Source organism: Vigna umbellata, chromosome 5 (genome assembly GCF_029865625.1).
Source record: "Vigna umbellata cultivar VRB3 chromosome 5, Vumbellata_1.0, whole genome shotgun sequence".
Taxonomy (NCBI): Eukaryota; Viridiplantae; Streptophyta; class Magnoliopsida; order Fabales; family Fabaceae; genus Vigna; species Vigna umbellata.
This window is the reverse complement of record NC_142169.1, coordinates 69,928,703-69,952,091: the sequence shown is the minus strand read 5'-3', so window position 1 is coordinate 69,952,091 and position 23,389 is coordinate 69,928,703. Positions and strand designations below refer to the sequence as shown.

General features: G+C 33.3%; 4 protein-coding genes across 8 annotated transcripts; 3 read left to right on the top strand and 1 right to left on the bottom strand.

Annotated features, from left to right (window-relative positions):
- The first annotated feature begins 3,729 nt into the window (after window positions 1-3,729).
- LOC124826773 (putative protein phosphatase 2C 10) lies at window positions 3,730-7,423 on the top strand. Of its 3 annotated transcripts, none has more exons than XM_088116634.1 (6): window positions 3,730-4,011; window positions 4,331-4,480; window positions 5,348-5,587; window positions 5,819-6,095; window positions 6,665-6,819; window positions 6,911-7,423. In XM_088116634.1, the coding sequence occupies exons 2-6, from the start codon at window positions 4,454-4,456 to the stop codon at window positions 7,049-7,051; spliced, it is 840 nt and encodes a 279-aa protein (XP_087972760.1). In that variant the 5' UTR covers window positions 3,730-4,011; window positions 4,331-4,453; the 3' UTR covers window positions 7,052-7,423. The 3 variants fall into 3 exon arrangements, with proteins under 3 accessions (XP_087972760.1, XP_087972759.1, XP_087972761.1); XM_088116633.1 differs by having other exon boundaries at window positions 4,133-4,480; XM_088116635.1 differs by having other exon boundaries at window positions 3,732-4,011; window positions 4,133-4,480; window positions 5,342-5,587.
- Window positions 7,424-8,326: 903 nt separating this feature from the next.
- LOC124826772 (outer envelope protein 64, mitochondrial-like) lies at window positions 8,327-14,430 on the top strand. Of its 2 annotated transcripts, none has more exons than XM_047299701.2 (13): window positions 8,327-8,739; window positions 8,835-8,987; window positions 9,079-9,203; window positions 9,699-9,824; window positions 10,262-10,444; window positions 10,677-10,821; window positions 10,988-11,156; window positions 12,037-12,171; window positions 12,279-12,476; window positions 12,703-12,830; window positions 12,907-12,958; window positions 13,305-13,374; window positions 13,973-14,430. In XM_047299701.2, the coding sequence occupies exons 1-13, from the start codon at window positions 8,516-8,518 to the stop codon at window positions 14,053-14,055; spliced, it is 1,791 nt and encodes a 596-aa protein (XP_047155657.1). In that variant the 5' UTR covers window positions 8,327-8,515; the 3' UTR covers window positions 14,056-14,430. The 2 variants fall into 2 exon arrangements, with proteins under 2 accessions (XP_047155657.1, XP_047155658.1); XM_047299702.2 differs by having other exon boundaries at window positions 8,603-8,739; window positions 8,815-8,987.
- Window positions 14,431-15,428: 998 nt separating this feature from the next.
- On the top strand, window positions 15,429-17,570 carry LOC124826775 (alpha/beta-Hydrolases superfamily protein). The gene is made up of 4 exons (XM_047299707.2): window positions 15,429-16,260; window positions 16,599-16,691; window positions 16,947-17,014; window positions 17,099-17,570. The coding sequence occupies exons 1-4, from the start codon at window positions 15,625-15,627 to the stop codon at window positions 17,268-17,270; spliced, it is 969 nt and encodes a 322-aa protein (XP_047155663.1). The 5' UTR covers window positions 15,429-15,624; the 3' UTR covers window positions 17,271-17,570.
- Window positions 17,571-17,694: 124 nt separating this feature from the next.
- On the bottom strand, window positions 17,695-22,749 carry MC3 (metacaspase 3). Of its 2 annotated transcripts, none has more exons than XM_047299706.2 (5): window positions 21,934-22,749; window positions 21,251-21,584; window positions 21,047-21,164; window positions 20,786-20,965; window positions 17,695-18,013 (listed from the first exon to the last, which is right to left on the bottom strand). In XM_047299706.2, the coding sequence occupies exons 1-5, from the start codon at window positions 22,532-22,534 to the stop codon at window positions 17,954-17,956; spliced, it is 1,293 nt and encodes a 430-aa protein (XP_047155662.1). In that variant the 5' UTR covers window positions 22,535-22,749; the 3' UTR covers window positions 17,695-17,953. The 2 variants fall into 2 exon arrangements, with proteins under 2 accessions (XP_047155662.1, XP_047155661.1); XM_047299705.2 differs by lacking the exon at window positions 17,695-18,013 and adding an exon at window positions 19,865-20,238 and having other exon boundaries at window positions 21,934-22,748.
- Between the last annotated feature and the right edge of the window lie 640 nt (window positions 22,750-23,389).

Genomic DNA, 23,389 nt, shown 5'->3' with positions numbered 1-23,389 from the left:
GTGGCAAAACCCCACCTCGTACACCTAGGTCACTGTTTGTTTCCACGCGTGTGAAGTTGTGACATGTTGGTTTTTCTGATGGCATAATGAGAGTGGGAATGTTAAGAATTAAGTAAAAAGAGCTTTTCCTATTGTTTTGTTGATCCACCAAACACTGCACAGACCAATGCATGCAATTGACCTATTCATGGTTGTAATAATAAGCACATCCACTTACTTCCTTTTTTCTTATTCATTTATTCATTTTTTAATATTTTACACTTCAAATTCATTAACTGAATTTCAAATATTTATCATTATGTGATGAGACCTCTGAGTATTTTCTTTTTTGAACAAATTTTGAAACTCGTGCTTGTTTGTAATGATTCTATTGTTGATTATCTTATGCAAAGACATTTTATCATGAATGTAGAAACACCTTTTTTTCTCTCTTTAATCTTGATTAACTAAAAATAAGTAAGGTTTAAGTATAGTTTGTGCAACTTTGCTCCTTCTTCTTTTTTTGTAAAAAAACAATTTATATTTTTAAATTTGATTTTTTTAATTTTATATTTAAATATAGTTAGCACAGTGTTAAAATAGAACATACTGATTCATGTAATTAAATTTTAAAAAATATTTCATATTAAAATTTTTGTAGATACATAATATATCTTCTATTTTTAATACTGCACTAACTATATTTAAATATAAAGTTAAAAAACATCAAGAATTTAAAAATATCAAATGTTTTTTGTAGGAATTACATAAAAAAGAAGAAGCAAAGTTACATAAATTATACTTAAACCTTGTAATTTATATTTTATAAATATAAAATTGTAATTCAATTTTAAATTTGCTTATATATGTATATTTATCTTTTTTTCTTTTTGTTGTTGCTACGTTTCAATTAATTAAATCAGTTTGTGGTACCTTAATAGATATATCAGTGGTAAGGTTCATCAAATCATAGTAATAAAAATTGAATATAAAATTTAAAATTAGTTAAAAATTAAATATTTATAAAACAGAAAAACTGGATGTGTTTTAAATTTTAATTACTTTTAGAAATTTTATTTGAATGAAATAAAATTGCAAATTGAATGAAATAAGGAGATTAAAATTTTATTTGAATATTACTTTTAGAAAAAGTCAGTTAACTGATGAAGGGTAAAAAGGACAATTTAGTTTGAACTGGTTTGGATGGAGGTTTAGATTGAAACTGAAACAGGACAAATTTGGGAGAGATGCAATTATGGTTGGGAAGGAACCAAACAAGTCTGCTACATTTTTAATTTGACCATTCAGCTTTTACTATACAGAGCAGAGTGGTTTCTGACTTTCTCAGATGTTTGTCATCACTGTCTGTCTATTATCAATCTAACCCTAATTTTAACCTAACCCTAACCCTAATATATTTAACTTAATATGAAATTAAACCTGAGCCCCACCCAGCAGAGTCCTTCCTTCAAAGTTGAGTTTTTTACTGTTACATTTGGCATTTAATGTGTGTTTGAAAAAAATATCTTTAAGATTATGATGCTCTCTAGTCAATTGCCAACTGTACTGTTTCTATGCTCACAGTTAATGTCCTGTCTAAAAAATCTAACCTGCAGGGTTGACTTCTTTATTGCAGATAGTATTCTCCATTATTATATTCTATTTTTATACATATTTTTATTATATTATAATATATTAACTCCTTCAGTCTCACTGTTACAAGAGACTTGTGTTGAAAAAGGAAGGTTTAATTCATTATTTTGGTCTCTATTTTTAGGAGTTTGTTTTAAAGTAATTATATCTTTTAAAAAAATTTAGTAAGACCTCGAATTTCGTTAAAAAATGTTCAATCTGATCCTTTCGTTAAAAAATGTTCAATCTGATCCTTTTCGCTTACGCTGTTAAAAAAATAACGGTACAAATGTCACGTCATCATCACCATCTCCAAACAAACCCTAATTTATCTCCAAGAAACCCTAGCCGCCGCACCATCCAGCACTGTCACTGCCATCCTCGCCAGCAGTCGTCCTCTCCAACACATCACGCGCCACCACCAAAGCGTCTTCTCTCTTATGTTGTACCTCCATCACCTTCGCATCTCACATTCGTTCTCACGTCACCACCCAACGCGATCCCTTGCTATGCTGCGGCCACCAATCTTCACCATTTTCACCCTCGCACCAGCCAAATCGTCGTCGCGCCAGCAGTACTGTCGTCCATTCTCCACAACAGAATCGTCCACCACTAACCACCAGCCAAATCACTAGTTGTTGCAGATCGCGAATCGCCACTCTTCTCCACCTAATCGCGCCACTGCTTGTCTCAACCTGCAACCATAATCAGACCTGCAAGCAAACCGTGGAGACCTAGGGTTTCTCGCGTTCTAGTCGCATAGCTTTGGTGGTGGCGTGTGATGCATTGGAGAGGATGACGATGACAGCGCTCGATGGTGGGACGGCTAGGGTTTCTTGAAGAGAAATTAGGGTTTGTCTCGAGATGGTGATGGTAGAGACTTTTTTTTTAAATTAAAAAATCATTTAAGTCCATTAATTAACGTGTGTCACGTGCTTATGAAATGCTACGGTGGCATTTGCACTGTTATGTTTTTAACAGTAAAAAGGACCAGATTGAACATTTTTTTAACAAAATATAAGGTCTTACTGAATTTTTTTAAAAGACATGATTACTTTGAACCAAATTCCTAAAAGTAGGGAACAATATTAAACCAAAATTTAATAAATATGTTATCTTATTAAATATTTTTACTAAAATTATTTCATTCTTTTAATGAATATAGTACTAATTTCGTATAAATAAAATAATTAATTTGAAAATAGATTAAAAAATTGTTACAGTGTTACTACATACTACTCATGTTAGAAAATAACAATAAATTTCAGTGATTCCTTTACTCCTATTAAATACCGTTTAACAGAAATTAAGAAAAACTATTAGCATCTATGAGAGACTAACCTGATTCAAATATTGATGCAGGTTTTTTAATATTTATAAATGCATATACAGAAGTATTATTTATTAAGAGGAGAAATGCTTAAGTTTAATATTTTGGTTGAACACAGTTAAATAATGTAAATTAATTGTTAAAATGAAAGAAAACATGAAATGAAAGAAGTGCTGTAAAAGCACAGTTTTATGTCATTTTTTTTTATATTTGAATTTTAGTAAAAGATTTGTATTTTTAATTTACTCAATTACAAGAAGAGAAAAGTATCTGAGAAAAATAAATATATATAAAATTTATCCACTTTTACCTTTAATGACGTCATTTCAATAATATATTTAAATAAATTATCTTTTTAACCATATTTATTTTCTATATCAAATTTGAAGTAAAACAACGTATTTTTAACTAGGATTATTGGAATCAAATGACAGTATTAATTAAATTTCTTAATCAAGACAAAAAAATGAGTTACCTTTTTGAACCAAAATTATCATGATTTTTAATTTACATATTAATTGTGAGAAAATACATTATTATTTAATAAAAAATAATCCTTTTATCTTTTGTCTATAATTAACTTAAAATTCATTCCTGTTAAAACTTTTGATTGGTTGATGATATTAAAACTCTTATCATTGCATAAAAATAATAACTTTATTACACTGTATGATTAGATAGTGTTGCTTGGTCAAACAAGTAAGAATATAAAAGGAAATTGGTTCATTGTAAAATAAGATTGTTTGTGTTATCCTTTGGAGACAAGAGCTATCTTAGGGAAAAATAAGAGAATGGTAAGGAGAGAGAAAGTGTTAAGAGGGTAGAAAGTGTTGCTGACTTTTGAAGTCTTTCACAAGTCCCCACCCAACCCAAGGAAGGCAGCCACCTATGGGAGAGAGTTGAGAGAAGAACCATGAAATGAAACCTCAAAACAGCTGTATGTAATAATCAAACAAAGTGTGTCAGCATAGCAATAGCAATTACAATAACACAAAACTGCAAAGTCAATAAGGGCAACCTCTGCCTTTTCGCACCCATTGCAGACCAGACTTTCTCAACAAAACCATAAGGTTACCTTACCACCCCTCCGTCTTCTTTTCTATTCTTTCTTTTAATAACCTCTTTTCATCACAAGGGCGTTTTCTTACAAGCTTTTCTTGTTCTTTCTCTCTTTTTCTTCATTTCTTACAGAGGAGACCACCCACTTCTCCTGCCCATCTCTAATATACTTTTCTGCCAAAAATTTCAAATTTTTGGACTGGTTCTGAATTTTTTTAGCCTGCTGATTATCTGGGTGTTGGAAAGATTTCCTTTTGCCCTCTCTTTTCTCGAGAGGATTGTTAGAATTGCTTGCGTCAGTGATCGGAATGTTTTGCTGATAATTCACAGTTGTTGGAGAGTTTTGGAGTTTCTTTGCCGTCAAATATTTGCTAAATTTTCTGTTCTGAAGATTTGAGAAGAGTTTGATGTTGAGCAATAGAAGGGGAAGGTGAGGCGGGGCAGAATTATTTCATGGATTGTTTCTGTTGCTTCCATCAGGTGAGAATCTGTGGCCTCTTTATTATTGTTCTAAAGTTTTGCCTTTTGAATAATCAATCTTCATGAATGTACAATTTCTTAACGTTTTAAAAGATTTTCTTTTTGTATCTTAGAGGGGCCTTATGCAGCCTTTGTCTATGTGCGGATTGAGTTTTGCCTGGGGCAATGAATGGCTTTGGACTGTCCGAAATTTTATTTTCTAAGCATACTTGTTAATGAAAATTGAAACATAAGATTTTTTTTTAAGCTTTGGACTTTCTGCAGTAAGCTACTTTCGAGACATAGGGTTCATTTCAAATGGTTGCTATTAACCAAACTGTCTATTTAATATAGTTTCGACTCTTGAATGTTTTGTCAGTGTTTTTCAGTCTACTATGAACAAAGATTTTAAATTGTGATCATGGTCCCCTCACAGTTGTTGTCGCCACGATTCTTGATATTGTTGGAAATTACAAATGCGGTTGATGCTCCTCAATTGCAGTTGTGTTGTTGGGGTCACTGATCCAAAGAAGCTTTGCATACGAAATTTCACTCAGACCATTTTTTAAAACCATGCTTATGAGCTATGTTTTATTTATAACTCATTTGGTTGTTGGTGCTGATAAATACTCAGTATTCTGTGGCTGTGGCTGATAGAATTATCTAGTACGGGGTTTGTTTCTCTGATTTATTTCTGAATGTTGTTTGTTTGTATTGACAACTTCCTATTTCCTGGCTTCACATTTATGCTATGCTTCCCTCAATAATCAATCATTTTCCTTTGTCTTTTTTAATAACATCTTGAATGCTTCAACCACCTTCCTTGGATGGCATCTTATGTTAAACACAAGAATTTTTGTTAGTGTATTTTGACTTTAATAGTTGTAGGTGGTTGGAGGACGCTCTTCATGTAGCTCCGGCAAGGGGAGGAGCCATCTGTGGCCAGTTAAGTATGGTTTTAGCCTAGTTAAAGGGAAAGCAAACCACCCAATGGAGGACTATCATGTAGCAAAAATTGTGAAATGCGGAGGGCAAGAATTAGGACTTTTTGCTATATATGATGGACACTTGGGAGACAGTGTGCCAGCCTATTTACAAAAGCATCTCTTTTCTAATATCTTGAAGGAGGTCAGTTATTGAAACATACTAAAATGTATCATCATTGATTTATCACATTTGATTAGCTCCCCATACAGTCTCTTTTCACGATCAATATTGACAGTAAGAAATGTAATTTTGTATAACCTCTTTATTGTCAGAAAATCCTGAAGTTTGGCCTAATTTTCTTCTTTGAACTCTGTAATGCCGCTTGGCAAGATTTTACTTTGGAATTACAAATTGTAGTCTTGACTATTCCAGGAGGACTTCTGGACCGATCCTAGAAATTCTATCATTAAAGCTTACGAGACAACAGATCAGGCCATTCTTTCTCACAGTTCTGATTTGGGGCGAGGAGGATCTACTGCAGTCACTGCAATTCTTATTAATAATCAGAACTTATGGGTCGCAAATGTTGGAGATTCACGGGCAGTTCTGTCAAGGAAGGGGGTGGCCATTCAGATGACCATTGATCATGAGCCAAATACTGAGAGGGGCTTCATCGAGAACAAAGGAGGCTTTGTCTCAAACATGCCAGGTTCTTTAATAAACCTTAGTTAATGTCTGTTAGATATTGCTTACATGTTCAAGGGGCAGATTTATGTTGTCATTCTTAGATTTCAATACTATGAAATGTTTGGGAATAGGATTTATGCATCATGAAATGATTTTTCATTAGTTATGGTGTTGGATTACTGCTTAAGTTCAGTAACTTTGTGGGATGCTTTGATTGCAACCTTAAAGCATGACTTGGACAATGTTTACCTTACAAGTTACCCTTGTTGTATGGATTTACACTCTACACTCAGATATAAGGACTGATCTTGATATATATTAATTAAATATTAAATTAAGTGAGGTAGTAAATTACAAACAATGAAGCTCCACGAATATAAGCACAAGGTTGTCTGTTTTTATGCACATTTTGTAATTGCAAGGATACAAATAAAGTCTCATATTAGATAAAACAAGAGATGAACATGAGTTTATATAAATTATAAGATGAAACCCGAGTTTTGGAATGTTAGTATAGAAGTATTTTGTGACATTAATACAATTGTTGTGTAATTTGGAGGAGTTTGTTAACATGTTAGTGGTTTATATCAGGAGATGTTGCAAGAGTGAATGGGCAGCTTGCAGTTTCTCGAGCATTTGGTGACAAGAATCTGAAATCACACTTGCGATCTGATCCTGATGTACATCATTTTGATATTAACTCAGATGCTGAGCTTTTGATACTTGCTAGTGATGGTCTTTGGAAGGTTATCCATAATTCTAAAATATCTTTCTGTCCATTGTTTATGCAGAACTTAAAGAATTTCTACACCTTTGTGTTGTCTTTTTGCATTGCAGGTAATGGCAAACCAAGAAGCAGTTGATATTGCTAGAAGGATAAAAGATCCACAAAAGGCAGCAAAAAAGCTAATTGCGGAGGCATTGGACAAAGACAGCAAGGATGATATTTCGTGCATTGTAGTTCGTTTCAAGGGTTGACTGATAGATGAAAAAGGGAACACAACACAACAACAAACACCACACAACTATTCCCTATATTTTCTTGGTATATATTTCATAAATCTTAGACTTCCATTTGTTTTGAGATCTCGTCATATCCATTTTCTACAACACAGGTTTTGCTCATAAATCTTAGACTTCCTCTGTAAAATTGAACTTCTTCGAATTAGGTCCTCCTGCCATTTAGTTTCTCATAATTTGTTTTGTGTAGATTAATTATTATTACCATAATTTTTCTTTGTAATTTGCATTATTATTTCATGTAGCAGTGTGAAGTTGAACATTGTTTCTAAATTTGATCCAGGGATTTATGCGTTTGTTATGAACACAATTTACAATATTCTTTCAATACCCCTACATCTCCGATACATACTTTTTTAAAGTGTCGACAGGAATTGTTTCACTTTTTTTTTAACATTATTTATATTTAAATCTTTTAACTATTTCAATTAGTGCGGTTAAAACGAATTCAACACAAGTTAATTTGGTCCATTATGGATTTGGATCAGGTTGTGTTTAAAAAAAATTAAAATTTTGATATAGATTAATTTTAAGTTTGATCTATTCGAATTAAATATGATGAATTGAATTGATTTACTAATTTATCTAATTTTTTTAAATTATTTTTAATTGAATGTAATATTTTTAAATTATTTTCAACAAAGCCATGTTTGGAAATATCGGACAGTCAATCCATAAATTTTTCTTATGCTCCAAACTTCCACGTTTCATTTTTCAACTCGAAATTAATATTAAATTTTCTTCAAAATTAGAAACTAGTTTTCCTCGACTACAAGTAAATTAGTTATTCAATCATCAACTAACTTCTACTTTTCATCCTCTGCGTATGGTTTTTATTTCCAATATTAGTTAAACAAATTCACTTAATATGTTTTTTAATTTTTTTTATTAGCTAAAGAAGGTTTCGTTATAAATAACTTGAATATGAATATTTTTTTATTGAAACTTGACACGTCTTTTTGTCGCAATCACAAATAAAAGTCTACGATCGAAGTTGTGATATGATTTTTATCATCAACGTATTCAAATTAAATTCATTTAATCAACATCAAAGCTTCTGACTAAATATTTAATAATCAACGCGCTAGATGCCGTGAAAGACACATTTGTTTGTTAAAAACAAGAAAAAGCCGAAAAATAAAATAAAATATATATATATATATATATATATATATATATATATATATATATATATATATATATATATATATGCTGGGAATGTTTTGTAATCTGACTCTTCAAAGAAAAATAAAAAAGAAAAAAAAGTGGTAATGTAATAAAATAGAGTATGCTAGATTCGCGCGAATATACATTAGGTTGAAAATTTATTTGGGAGCGGCGCATGATAGCGGTGACATTCCCTCCTTTCTGTAAAACCCTTTCGTTGAGTGCCCTCTGTATCATCTAGTCACGTTCACGATCATGTCTAAATCGTTGAAGCTCAACGCCTCCAACCCTAAAGTATGGCTCCTCATTGGAATAGGACTCGCCGGCGCCGTTGTTCTGGTCGAGACCCGCCGGAGGCGACGGCGGAAGCTCCCCAATGAGGACTTCGGTGCATTCGTAGAGCGTTTCGAACTTCTCCCCATTCCTCAACCCGACCAAACGCAAACGCTCTCTTCCCTAAGCTTCGCCATCAAAGACATGTTCGTTTCGTCCTTCATTTCTTTATTTCCCTCTGCTTCAAATATTTTTGCGTACTAATTTTAAACGAGTTGTAGTGATTACTTGTTTACGGCAGATTCGATGTGAAGGGGTATGTGACGGGGTTTGGGAACCCTCATTGGAAGAGGACGCACAGTGAAGCTGGGAAGACTGCCATTGTCATCACTGCTCTCCTCTCCAACGGTGCCACTTGTCTTGGCAAGACTGTTATGGATGAATTCTCTTTTGGGTGTGTAATAAGTGTTAGCGTGTAACCGCTTTTGATTCTGAACTCGTTTACTTTACTAATTTGTTGGTGGCTTTCGTCGTCGGCATTGCAGGATTTCCGGTGAGAACAAGTTTTATGGAACGCCAATTAATCCTTACTTGACCTCATCCATCCCTGGCGGTTCCTCCAGTGGTTCGGCTGTTGCTGTTGCTGCACGTCTCGTTGACTTTGCTATAGGTGATTTTAGTTTACTTGCTTGTCAAGTAATCTTTCCTTTGAAAATGCTATTCTCTCAATTTGTGTACGTGTTCTTACTTATTAGCTTGCCTATTCAATGTAATAAACAACAACCAATTTTATTTTGTTTATGACATTGGAATTGTTCTTGTGCTCAAATGTATTCCTGAAAAGTGGAAAGTGTTTGTTTGTGTGTATTATTTGGTCTCATACAGCTGTGAAATAGTTTTTTCTATGCTGACACTCATTAAAAGTTAAGTTCCATGGTTGTAGGGATATACAAATTATATCTTGATAGTTGCATTCACAATTTCAGGATTCCAGCTCGTAGTTTATTATTGTAATCCCATTCATGTATTGTTGCAGCATGGCTTGCTGTGCATAGTCTGTCACTGTCTTATCCATATATGAAAACATTGAAATTGCAATTTCTTTGTGATCATAAAATTCATTTGCTATTGTTTTCTCTCTCAAGTATCGTGCTTGCTTATGTAGGTACCGATACAACGGGATGTGTGAGAATTCCCGCAGCATTCTGTGGTATTCTTGGGTTTCGACCATCTCATGGGGTTGTATCCACCATTGGAGTTCTTCCAAATGCACAAAGCTTGGACACTGTTGGTATGATGCTTAATTGTGTGATTTGTTTTATATGTTTTTATTTATTTTTCAATATATTACTAGGTTTTATTTATCTGAAATATCCACATATACGTTTAATCTCTTTCAAATATTGAATTCTGTATCAATTTTCCACGTGACCAAGTATTACGTGGAGAAAATTGGGAAATTACATTCACGGTTTAATAAATTTTCAGATGAGTCCTATATAACAAGATATGATTGTTGGTACTCGGTATTGCTTTCCATTTTTTTACAGTATAACATGTCTAGTTAGGTCTTGGTCTGACAGCCCAGTGTAATATATGCTTACCTTAATTAGAAATTACTGCTCATTGAGTTGAATTGGGATTTCACTGTTCTTTTAATTTGCGCACAATATTTTTAATACTTTCTTCTTTAATTGTTTATTGCCTCATTGCATAACTACATTGTAGGATGGTTTGCTCGGGATGCTTCTGTCCTACGTCATGTTGGACTTGTTTTACTTCCAACGAATTTGGTGGAGGTCAAAAGGACAAGGCGTATTCTTTTTGCAGATGATCTTTTTCAACTATCTAAGGTTCCTTCGCAGAAAACAGTATATGTTATTGACAAAGCAATTGAAAAATTGTCTGGTTGTAAGTTTCTTTACCTTTGAAGACTTATTCATGACTCCTATATATATAATTTTTATGGTTGATTTACTTGGTTGTTATCACCTAGTGGAAAAAGGCTGTTTGTTGTGTTGTTATTATTGTATGGTTGATTGTCGATACAGTGAGTGACAAAACTTTGAATGTCTTGACATTATAAGGGGAAGTTTGTGTGTATTATGAAGAATGAAGTCTTTTGGTCCAATTGTTTTTGCAGATCAGTCCCCGCATCATATGAATATTTGCCAGTATATTGCCTCTAATGTTCCCAGTTTAAAGGGATTTCATGATAAATTAACACAGCAACAAAATGGAGTATCTATATTGAAGGATCTCACTTTGGTTATGTTTTCTTTACAAGGGTATGCTAATTTATCCTTTAGTATTTTACTATTAAATATATACTTTATGTTTCCGTATGGTTGATGAATCATTTCCCTCGTTTGCCTTTTTTAATAAACATTGCGTTTTAGATTTTTTTGAGGGTCTTGTATAACCCTTTATTGCAATTTTGTATCTGCTCTTCAGATATGAATTCAAAACAAATCATGAAGAGTGGTTTAAATCAGTCAAACCCAGGTTAGGACGTGCTGTGTCTGAGCGTGTTATTGCAGCCATGAATAGTACACATGATCATGTGAAAACCTTGTATAAAGTAAGAAATGAAATGCGGGTTGCTTTCCAACGTTTGTTAAAGGTACTGTAATATCTGCAGTCATTTGTCAGTAATGCTTTAGCTTAATGTTTTCAACTTTCAAATGATGTTAAAACTAGCATGGTGAAATGTGCAATGCGTGGAGTCGTATTACATATTTAAAAAAAAAAAATAGAAAACTGAGAAACTAAAATGACTTTTAATATATCATTAAATTATCTTATTTATAAGCAAAGATTTTTAGTGTTAATAATACTATTCATTTTCAAATATTGAATTAAAAAGAAATTAAATAAATGAAATATTCATGAATGAATGGCAATATTATATATGATACTGAAGCCATCATGGTAGTAAATACTTATGGCTACATAAGAAAATAATCATGGTAGGATTGTGCCAATACTTGCCTAAGAATATAAAAATATAAGCATTTTGTATGAAATAGTTGTAAAAATGAAAATATTATAATTTAAATAGGATTAAAAAAAGAAAAAGGAGGAGATTATACAATGATAGAATAAAATATAGAATTAAATCCATAATATATACGAAAAATATATTTTAAATGTTACCTATCAATATAATTTAAATACTAATATACTTTCTTGTAATGTTTTACTCTAGTATGATGCTGGGTGTATGCCTGTCTGTCATTGTTATTCATCACTGTAAGTAAACTTTCCAAGTTATAGCCTTGAGTTTTCTTAACTTGTTATAGCAAGTTTAGGGGAAATGGAGAGTAAATTAGCAGTCCAATGTAGCATTTGTTTTCATATCAATGTTTGAAAAAGTGATTTGTCCTAAAATTATTCCATCAAGATATTCCGATTTCTATTATGAAATCTCAAATAGGCTTTCTTAATGTTATTGTATTTGTTCGTGCTATGCCCTTATCTCCTCTGTTTTGATTGTCTTACAGGATGATGGAATACTAGTTATTCCCACTGTTCCAGATGATCCATTAAAGCGTAATACAGAGAAAGGATTTTCTTCTGAGTTTCATGACAGAGCTTTTGCATTATCTAGCATTGCTAGTATCTCTGGATGTTGTCAGGTATCTTTCTATCTTTAGGCTTTGGAGTGAATGTTTTCCCTCTTAACTTTTATTTATTTATCTGAAACTTCTGTTGATTTTTATATTTGCTTATGCATCATTTGCAGGTTGCAATTCCATTAGGATGTCACAAAGATTGTTGTGCTTCTGTCTCGTTCATCTCGGCTCATGGAGCTGATAAATTTCTTCTTAATACGGTTTTGGATATGTATACAACAATTCAGGAGCAAGTTAGTGTTGCTTATGCTTTGCCCCTGCCGGATACAAATGGTGGTATAGAAACTTCCGACCTTTTGAAGGAGAAGGTTAATTCTACTTCAGCATTTCTTTTGTATTCTGATAAAATTCTTTTGTAAATAAGGTCATCTTGTAAAATCCATAAGATTTGATCACTTGATTAATACTGAATGTAAAATATAACTGTATTAAAGCTTCTCAAGAAGGGTCAATGGTTTTATATGGGGTAATGGTGTAGGAATGGTGGTAGGTTTTCAAGATGTGGCACGGATCACTAAAAAGGCATTTTTTCAGGGAAATGCAGCCTTTAAAGGAAGGCTGTGGAATAAGGCAGTCGATTACTACACTGAGGCTATTAACTTGAATGGGGAAAATGCAACTTACTTCAGCAACCGGGCAGCTGCTTACCTGGAGTTAGGATGGTACAAGGTTTCTCCTGTTCTTACAATTAACTTTCACCATTTCTATGTAACTGGTGTATACTGTGAAAATATGCAGCTTTCAGGAAGCTGAAGAGGACTGCAATAAGGCTATATTACATGATAAGAAGGTGAGAAGCTGAGCATGTAACAACAGTGCCAAAATCGTGAAAAACTTGTATTCTAAAACTTGCCATGTATAATAATAACCATAACTAATGAACTCTACTAACTATAACTTGTATTCTAATATTGTGGTAAATGTATTTCTTTGAATACCTTAAAATGTCTTACATTATGGGTATCCATCTTAGGAGAAGCTTAATAGTGTTCCAGTTATCATTTATTTTTGCAATTTACATTTAGTAGATCCCTGTATTTCGTAGTACTTTTGATTTTGACATCTCAATCTAAAAGAATATCTACAGCACATATGGATGTAATTGGGGATCGTTGTGTATTTTTATTTTACTGCAGAATGTAAAGGCATATCTGAGGCGTGGAACTGCTAGAGAACAACTACTTCGTTATACGGAAGCTCTGAAAGGTGCGTCAATTTAAAAAAAAAAAAGTGTCTTGCATGTCATTTGAATCTGATTTGAAATGGTGTAGGATAGTTCTTGACAAGGACATATATCATAGAATAGAACAGTCGTTACTAGTCAACTTTGATATTGCGTAAGCAGTCCAATAATGTTTGGACTTTTTTTTAAACTTTGTTTTCTTGATTCTGATGCGGATCCTATGGAGCATGATGACGTTTAGAAACAGGTGGAACAAATCTGTTGAATAGAAAAGAGGCAGAAATGAGGATAATCATATTTAAGTGTGCCTGGTGTGTACCTTTTTTGGTGTCATTAGATCTTTTAATCTTCAAAGAACTGACATACTTGACCATGTAACATAGGTAGGTGAAAAAGGGTTTTGTTTGAGGTAGAGATCGTAATTGTTAGATACTCGGATGTCTTGGTTGTACTCGAATCTTGCACTGTTGTGGGATGAGCTATTCGTTGTATCCCGTAATAGCCTCATTGTCTGACCATTACCAGGATAACTGGATCTATTTGACAGCTTTTTGTGGATCACCTACCTCTTATTCTTAATGCTGTTCCCTTTCCTCTTTCATTTTCTCACGTTTTATCCAGATTTCCAGCATGCTCTCGTTCTTGAACCACAGAACAAGACTGCTAGTCTTGCAGAGAAAAGACTCAGAAAATCCTGGAGTTGATACGAGCTGTTCTTTCGACACTGACCTTCATACGTCTCAAGAATGTTAATGGCTGTCGATTTGGCTCCTTTCTTGCACTTTATACGAGCAACACAGGGAAGATCAGTCTGTGTTGGTGGGATGCTCCATTTTTTATCTCATCTGGGAATTTTGTTGTAAAAAAATATTATAGAAAAAAGGCATAGAAATTTGGAGCCAAGAAGTATAAGCTGTCTCACCTCCTTTTCTTTCTCCCCTCTTTGTTTGTGCGCCTGTTTAAAAGGCAAATAAGTTCTGCGTAATAGTTTGGCCTAACAGGTTCCTGTAAATTTTAGATGTGACTAAACGTTTTGCATTTCTGATTGTGCGGAAAAGAAAACTTTTTTGTTTCAGACATATTGAGAGTCAATCTGTATACGATGTTATATTGATCCAAATGCTAAATTGATCCAAATTATATAAATTTTAGATTATATGAAATTATACCACGTTTAACTCATTTTCAATTTTAAAACTGAGTTTTAAATAATATAATTATATTTTTTATGTATATAAATTTATTCCTTTTATTAAATATATATTTATTTAAGTAACCTTAATATTGAAGAAAAAAATGTTGGTTTTATACTCTAATTTTATAGACATGAAATAATTTCTTATTTTCAAATTCATGTTAAACTCTACACTATAATTAATTATCGTGTATACTTAATTACTTTTTAGTAAATTATTAAATGACTAATTAATTATAAAAGAAAAAATAAAAAATAAAAAATAAAAAAATAGCATAGATAAATTAGTTTTAAAAATAAAATAAATGAATAAAAAAATAAAATAAATTTGATGTACATATAACAGAATATAAATTAAAAAATAAGAAAATAAAATAATCATGATAGTAAATTAAATATAAAATAAAATGAATAATAAAACAAATTTGTTAGTATTTTTTTTTATATTGTAATATATTTATCTTTCAATTTTCTAATGTATAAAATCATTTGTTAAATTATTTAATACATAAATAAAAACACTTTTAACTTTCAGGCTTTAAAATGATTACTTCAGATCTTAAAGATTAGATTTTGAATAACCGAGAAGAATAAAGCAGTAACGTAGAAAAGAATTGGAAGAAAGTAACAGATGGTGGGCATAACTCGTAACTTATTATGCATTTAAACACATTAATGGTAAGTTTAAGAGTAAAATTAATTATAAGAGTTGTTAAGCAAGGGTTTTTATGGCCTAACCACAGTGAATTGACCACTCAGCATATGTGAAGTGTGGCATTGTTGTAAAATAAAGAATAGAGAAAAAAGGAGAAGGAAGAAAATAGTAGAATTGGATGTGTCACATGAAACGGCAGTCCGCGTTTGTTGCATTGGAGTTGGAGCTGATGTCGTGTTGGGATATCCCCTGACCTCGTATTCTCACTAAATTTTTAATTTCACAAAAATAACAAACATCTAATCATATCCTACGTTATTCTCTGTAACCCGTTTTCTTCTCATAACTTTCATCGTCTCCCTCTCCTCCCTCATCGTCTCATTCCCTTCATCGAATTCATCAACCCTTCAACAAACGCTTTCCATGTTGCCAAAACTATCCAAATGCTTCAGCTTTACCGCCTCGCGGGACTGGGTCTACCGCCACCTCTTCGCCTCCGCGGGGCTCCGCTCCGTGGCGACGGAGCTCGGCGAGGGGACCACCATGCACTGCTGGGTGCCCAAGCTGCAGAAGCCATGCAAGCCCAGCCTCGTTCTGGTGCACGGCTTCGGCGCCAACGCCATGTGGCAATACGGGGAACACGTGCGGCAGTTCATGGGCCACTTCAACGTGTACGTGCCGGACCTAGTGTTCTTCGGGGAGTCCTTCACGTCGCGGAGTGACAGGAGCGAGTCGTTCCAGGCGGAGTGCTTGGTGAAGATGATGGAGGCCCATGGGGTGCAGCGAATGAGCCTGGTGGGGATCAGCTACGGTGGGTTTGTAGGGTACAGTGTGGGTGTTCAGTTCCCTGAGGTTGTGGAGAAGCTTGTGCTGTGCTGTGCTGGGGTGTGTTTGGAGGAGGTTGATATGCAGAATGGCTTGTTTAGGGTTTCCACTTTGGACGAAGCTTCAAACATCTTGTTGCCACAGACACCAGATAAGCTCAGGGAGTTGATGAAGCTCTCCTTTGTTAGACCCGCCAGGGGAGTCCCTACTTGGTTCCTTCAAGATTTCATTCAAGTATGCATCTCTTTCTTTCCTATTTTCCTTCCAAAATTTTATGTATATTACTTTAATTCTCCAACAAATACCCCGTCAAAATGTGAATCCTGCTGCATTAGCATTCAACTCTGGATGGTTTCTGTAGAATCTTTTTCGATTTCTTTTATGTATGTCAAAATTTTATTGAAAAATGATCTCAGCTGTGGAATTTGATTGTTTTGTGGTAACCCTTTTGTCCTGTGTCTGAATTTACAAAATTTGTTCATTTGTCATGTCAAGCAGTTTTAATCAAGGCTCATGCATGCTGGTATAAAGATCAAATGATTTAACCAATTCTGTGTTTATTACTTTTGCAGGTGATGTGTACAGACTACATTGAAGAAAAGAGAGAATTGCTTGAGGCCATACTGAAAGGCAGGAAACTTTCCGATCTTCCTAAGATCCAACTGGTATTTATTCTTTCTTTAAATTCTTATGCCTTTAGTTTTCTGAACTTTTTTATCAGGTAGTAACTTTTGTTGATACTTTTAGATTTTATCAAAAGAAACCTCACTGTTTTTTTAATAGTTGTCATCCTCTATTGTGATGCATTGATCTGTGTTATCTCATAAAAAAACTCCAAGCAGCTAGATTATTCGCTTCACCTTCTTTAGAATATGTAGTTACTTTAATATTCACCATTTTGTATGTTTACATTGGAGCAGCCTACTCTAATTTTATGGGGAGAGCAAGATCAGGTATTCCCTCTGGAGTTAGCACACAGATTAAAAAGGTGAGATTTGAATTCAGTGGAAGCTCATGAGTTGCATAGAAACATGATCGTAGACTGTTAAGTGTGGATTTGTGTTTGGAGCAGGCATATAGGGGAAAATGCTCAAATGGCAATCATCAAGAACGCAGGGCATGCAGTGAACCTAGAAAAGCCAAAAGAGTTTGCCAAGCACTTAAAAGCATTCCTTATTGATACAGGTACTACAAAGTCCTGTCCCACATCGCCGCTTTCTTCTCGGGAGAATATCCATTTTTAACTTTGTATCAATTAGCAGCTAGATCAAACTTCCTTGCCTGAGATTTCTGCTTCCTACAGATCTAATTTTCCATACATTCCGGCAGGATTACTCTCTTTTTTTCGTTTTTTTTTGGGAGGGGGAAAGGGGGATCATTTATTTTTAATCTGTTGATTTAATTCAAAAAAAAAGGCTTAGCATACTAGTTTCTTCCATTTTTTGTGGTCGGGCACGAGGTTCTCCGTTATTTAATTTTGTTTTTCAGAAAATATATGTACAATCGACCATATATCTCAAGACATACATTACTTTATTTCGCTCTTTCTGGGTTGCATTGCCATTGGTTTTGTGGTCTATTATTAGCATTGCTCATCAAAACGCTGCTGCACAATAGCCACAACTAACATTTCCTTAATTTAGTAAACAAAACAGAGTACCAAGTAACCACATGAAACGTTTCCATTATAAGCCAGAGAGAGAGGAAACATTTTTTTCTTATTTTTATGAGTATGAATGACAGTACTAGCAGTCTGCTTCTGCTGTTTATAAAGCCAAACCTCTTGGCAATCAGCCTTCCTTTATTTGTCTCTTTCCAACTTGGTGTTATTCCTTCCTCGTACAAGACTAACCTTGTGTCGAACATGTTAATATACTAAAGAAAAAAGAAAGTCCTTAACAAATTTTTTTATCTTTTTCCAGTTATGTCAAATAGCAATTGACTTTGAATAAATATCAAACTTCTCAGACGACGTCAATTGAGGCTCCTGCAAACAAAACCCAATTAAAATAAACATGGCATCAGCTACAGTGTTTTATCTATATATATATATATATATATATATAGGAGAAGGGAATGAATGAACCATATAGAGTGATTGATATAATACATGAGCATACTGCATGCGACTGTTCATGCCAAGCTGTCGATCGTTTTTGCCAAACTTTTTTTCTTTAGCCCCACGGATTGTAGAGCGAATGGAATTAAGCAAGTTGCCATAAGTCAAATTAGGTTCACTTGCATGGCTTGGATGAAACTGAAAGTCAAAGCACCAGCACTTTCCTCACCGCTAAAGGCCTAACAAAACAAACACAAAGTATGTTCTATGAATAGTTCTATTCTAATCTACACACACCCCATTGGAAAGGGAAAAAGATGCATAACTAACCGATGTATCTGCTGAATTTCCATCATCATCACAAGCTGAAATGCAAACTGTTAACCCTCCTCTCGTGCCTTTGTAAGCTCTGGGGTTTCTATGATCCTCCCATCCATAATAACCTTTTCTGTTTGTACTCAACAAAAAGAAATCATTCAGGACAACATATACAGCATTCTTGCTAAACGAGGGTGAATAAAACGTTCTCTAACGAGAGTCAATATGTCAATTGTTAAGAAGCGGTGTTGGGAATCACATTCTATTTGCCTTTTTCTGATATGGGACGGCGAATCTATTTATCTATTTATCAATAACCCACTAATGATTAAAATAAAATATAGGATCTATACGATTGTTTCTGAGAATGAAAATGAATTCAGCTCCTACGCTCACTTCTTCATCATGATCTTTGTTCATGAATGGAGCTTCACAGCATTTGAAAAAGGATGTAACGGGTGATCCAATGGATGCTCTCCATGTTGTTCGTTGGAATCTGAACATGTTCTGTGAAAAAATTAATTTAAAATTTCACTGGTTTAGAGCTTAAAAAAATAATATGTTGATTGGTGTGTCATTATAGTTTCGTCCGCAAATTCAATTTAGCTTAGGTTATAGTCAAAATAAATTATTCTCATAAATAGTGTTCAAAATAAATCCATTTTAATAAATAAATTGATGTTAAAAGAATATTAACGTCATATGTTTTTCTTTTTGTCTTGTGTCTAAATCTTTAGATTTTTCATCTTCAAGTAGAAGAACATAATATATAGTCTTTGTGATCTTCATTTCAGATGAGAAATGATTTTGATGAGGTACAATTGTTTACACTTGATCTAGATAGAGTAGAAGTTTTGCCTCTCAGCATATGGTTTTATCCATTATCTTATTCTCACTTCATTATTCTCACGTTCATCATAATTGAATTTGAGTCCACAGTATTTTAATTGAGATTGGGCTAAAAAGATTTTTTTTTACATAAAATATAAAATTCTTTAATTTTAAATAATCAAATTAATCTTATAAATGTTATTTTTTAAAATTTTATATACACAAAATTTATTTTAAGATTCTTTATTTAAAAATAAACTTTTTAATAATGATTTTTTAAACTTGTTACAATCCCATGATTGGCATCCAAGTCTACGGTGAGCTGCAAGCTTGGTTTTAGGATGATGCTAATTATATTCATTGCTTCCTTATTGTTCTTTACACGGTTTCCAGTTTATGTATATAAAACAAACATAGGAAAAGAACAAAATAAAAGAATAAGAAAAGTGAAACATTGAAGAAAATTATATATTTTTTAAAAACTATTTTAATCATACCATGTAGAGACACTTAGAATATTTAAAATATTCAATTAAATATACAAGAGTGATTTATATTGCTCAATAAATTTAGATCAACAAAAAAGTGTAAAAAAGTATCTATTAAAAATACTTGAGTGAGAAATAAAAATCATGAAAACTTGATAATATTATTTCTTTTAGAAGTAAAGCTCTGTTATTGGAAGTCACTGTTACACTTTAGGTATAAATTGATAGAGTGAAACAAACCTAAAGTCCTAGGTTTTATCTTCTTTTTCTGTTCTAGATGCGAACAATTCCATCTCTGTAACACAGTCAGTACAGATTTTATTGTATCAGTAGAATCATATTTCACCATGAATGATATATTCTGTCATGAGACAGCTATGATGAATAGCCTTAATATCTTGTCCTGACCTCAACAACCAATTAACAAATGAGAGAACTGTCTTCCAACATAAGTGCTCACAAAGTAAATGTTGTACCAATATCAAAACTTTTAGATGATGATGATAAGATAGGATCCTGCAATGCACCAAAGAAAAGAATCCAATTCCTTGTTAAATTTCATTCAGGAATTGTCAACTATGATGTGTAACAATTAGATACGAAATAAATTATACAATAGTTTTGTTTTAAGTTCTTGAGATTATTATACATTCGAAACAGATTGATAACACATCATATTTAAGTCTAAATCCTTGATGCTGCTTCAAGTAGATAGCATTCAGCTCTCTCATATATCATAGAAGATGTAATTTTGAGCATAAAACAAATCATGAGTGATAAAGTAAGGTTGTGTGCAATAGAAATTGAAACAGAACAAATCATACTTCATACTGGTATATGCCCTGCTGTAATGTGCAGACAACAGTGCTCGGATGAACGAAAACCAGATACTAAATTTCTAGAATGGTTTGAGTTTATGCTATACATTGCAAGGATAAAATCCGCTAAAACATGATTTTTGAGGATTATGTCTGCCATTTCACTCTCTTAGATTGCATTTGAGGTAAACAAAATCTTGGATTTACCTGAAAAGCAATGAGAACTAATGAAGATGGAGCACTACCTGGTCTATTTTCCGATGAAAAATTCGTTGTAAGAATCTGTTAGAGAATCTGCTTTGGTGGATCTGTCCAAGTTCCTCGTGCATCTTTTCCAGTAAACTGCCATATGTTATTTGAGGATGAGCTCTGATTATTTTAGAGAAGAAATAGGTCATAATACCATTATACTTGTCTTCGAAAGCCTGCAAATGTAGGTGACGATTCAGAATTGCATTGCATTTCATAAAAGGGGGCAGATGAAAACACAAAAGAAAGATTCTTACTGCGGTATCAGCAGCCACCTGAGCATCGTCACAAGCACTGAGGCAAATAGCAACTCCACCATTCGTTTGTTTTTCTTTGCTATGAGATGATCTGTTTTCCTTACGTTGCCAAAGGCCTCTGCAAGCATGCAAAAGAGACCAAACATTGAGATTTGAATAGAAACATAAACATTAAAAGAAACAAAGCATTGGACATGCACTTACTTTTCCTTTTTCCACGTGTACACAAGATCAAGAGTTGTTCCACTATGACAAGCATCGATAATAGCATGAAGTTTTACACCTTCCTTGAGTGGTCGAACAATGATAGAATTTATTTCATTGTCAGTGATCATTCCCTCTCTCAGAAAATCAACAGGACAAATAGTTTCATCAAGCCCATCAGTTTCATCTCCTTTCTGTTGTTCCGGTTGTTGCAGACCATGTCCGGAGAAGTAGAACACCAATGACCCCTCTGACTTGCAGTCACTCACTAGCCAGTTTAAGGAATCCAGTATGTTCTTTTTTGTTGGCATTGAATTCGGGTCGTTCTTTTCTTCTGAAATTTACAAGTTCTGGAATTAAACTAAAGGGAAAGTTCAAGTTCTTTTGAAAATGGATATGGCTGAGAGATTACTTGTTAGGAGAACAAGAACCTGCCTATTCATTGGAAAGTTTGGTTTAACAAAAGTTCAGGCAATAGCAAAAACACTCAGGCTTTCAATACAGATATTGTTCATCTTCTTCATCTACTATAATATACAGTCCAACATATTCGCATAAATAATGTATATAATTATTGTTCTACTTTAATTTTGTATGCATTGAAGCAAAAAAGAAGCATAATTGAAATGGATGTGGATGATATAAAATTCACATACTAATCAGAAAAGGGCTGAAGGAGATACCTGAGAGGACACGTATGCACTCATTTGGGAATTTAAATATATCCAGCAATAGATTTTTCATGTTCTTGACATCGTTAATGGTTCCTTGGAGCTTGAATTTCCTTTTCCCGTATGAAACTCCACATATAACTGCGCGTTTGTGAGTTGGAGAGGAGAAGGAGAAGGAAACACTAGGTGAAGGAGATAATGTTCTCTGTAAAGTTCCATTTGGGTTACTGTTATAACTATTCGGTTGATGATCACGTTTGAAAGATCCAAGGTCTTTGGTTGATTGCTCAGAAACCGAAGAAGATGAACTGCTTACTCTTTCACAATTGTAGCAGCGGTATGCGTTTGGAATTTTAGCTAATATAAATTTGTGTCTGCAACCACTGCAGGTAAATGCGTGTTCCTCAACACGCTTTGAACTATTAATCCTTGTGGAAACAAGGCAACGAGTTGCAGTAATGTTTGAAGGAAAAGGAACACCCTTTCTCCTTGCTCTGGTTTTATTTCTGCCATCCATGGTTTGAAAACTTGTTTTCTTCACCAACCATGCAACCAATAAGAACGATATATACACACACACACAAAAGACAGCACAGTTTTGACCTTTGTTCATGCTTTTCCCTTGATTTGATAATTAGCTAGCAATCTTAGCAGCAACATAAATACTTTTTAATTGATAACAAAGAAGCCAAACGGGGAATCAAATCCCACTGTCTGTCGAAAATGCCTAGTGCTGACCTTTTTTCACGGTTCTTAGTTGAAGATGAGATAACTCTATTGCCAAAACACAAGTTCAATACGAGATAATACCAATAACCAAAAAGAAGAAAGACAGCAAAGTTAGTATTTTTTATGAAATATAACTCTATGGCACATCTCTTTTGCGTGCTTTATCTATTATTCTCGGCACACATAGTCAAGAACCAGATTCTGATAATTTCTTTACCTGCCTAACTACGTCCTCTTTCCATATTCCTTTTCTACTTGCATTATGGTTTAGTAGCGCACAAGACTTCTCATGACATAACACCATAAATTAGAAAAAGTGATGAACATTGAAACGATTTTACATGATCGTTTCAAAAGTATTTAACTGAATCAAAATAAATTATAAATTCTCGACAAATTTTGAAAAATTCTCTCTTCACATATGTTCTCCATCACTCAAAGAAGAAAAATAGAACAAATATTCAAGAAAAATATTTTTTTGACAAGTTGAATAGAATATTTGTATACAACAAGCTTACGTGATAGCTCTTGATTAACTCCTTTTAAACATACGAGTCAGTTAAATATAACACATAGTTTATTATCAAAAAATTGTTAATATATAATCAAATATTTTTTTAATAATTTTTTTTTGACAATATTTTTATTAAACAATTAAGTTATTAACAGCAATTCATTTAATATTACACTATTATTTATGTCGTTCGTTATATACACAGAAAAGGTGATCGGGAAAACA

Excerpts from the sequence above, each read along its gene's own strand:
- LOC124826773 (XM_088116634.1), top strand. The coding sequence starts at position 4,454 with ATGGATTGTTTCTGTTGCTTCCATCAG. Across the intron at positions 5,588-5,818 it reads TTTCTAATATCTTGAAGGAG|GAGGACTTCTGGACCGATCC; the intron begins GTCAGTTATTGA and ends TGACTATTCCAG. Across the intron at positions 6,096-6,664 it reads CTTTGTCTCAAACATGCCAG|GAGATGTTGCAAGAGTGAAT; the intron begins GTTCTTTAATAA and ends GGTTTATATCAG.
- LOC124826772 (XM_047299701.2), top strand. The coding sequence starts at position 8,516 with ATGTCTAAATCGTTGAAGCTCAACGCCTCCAACCCTAAAGTATGGCTC. Across the intron at positions 9,204-9,698 it reads TCTCGTTGACTTTGCTATAG|GTACCGATACAACGGGATGT; the intron begins GTGATTTTAGTT and ends TTGCTTATGTAG. Across the intron at positions 10,822-10,987 it reads GTTATGTTTTCTTTACAAGG|ATATGAATTCAAAACAAATC; the intron begins GTATGCTAATTT and ends TCTGCTCTTCAG.
- LOC124826775 (XM_047299707.2), top strand. The coding sequence starts at position 15,625 with ATGTTGCCAAAACTATCCAAATGCTTCAGCTTTACCGCCTCGCGGGAC. Across the intron at positions 16,261-16,598 it reads TCCTTCAAGATTTCATTCAA|GTGATGTGTACAGACTACAT; the intron begins GTATGCATCTCT and ends TTACTTTTGCAG. Across the intron at positions 17,015-17,098 it reads TTAGCACACAGATTAAAAAG|GCATATAGGGGAAAATGCTC; the intron begins GTGAGATTTGAA and ends TGTTTGGAGCAG.
- MC3 (XM_047299706.2), bottom strand. The coding sequence starts at position 22,534 with ATGAACAAAGGTCAAAACTGTGCTGTCTTTTGTGTGTGTGTGTATATA. Across the intron at positions 21,585-21,933 it reads GTGCATACGTGTCCTCTCAG|AAGAAAAGAACGACCCGAAT; the intron begins GTATCTCCTTCA and ends TGTAAATTTCAG. Across the intron at positions 20,966-21,046 it reads AGGTGGCTGCTGATACCGCA|GCTTTCGAAGACAAGTATAA; the intron begins GTAAGAATCTTT and ends CTACATTTGCAG.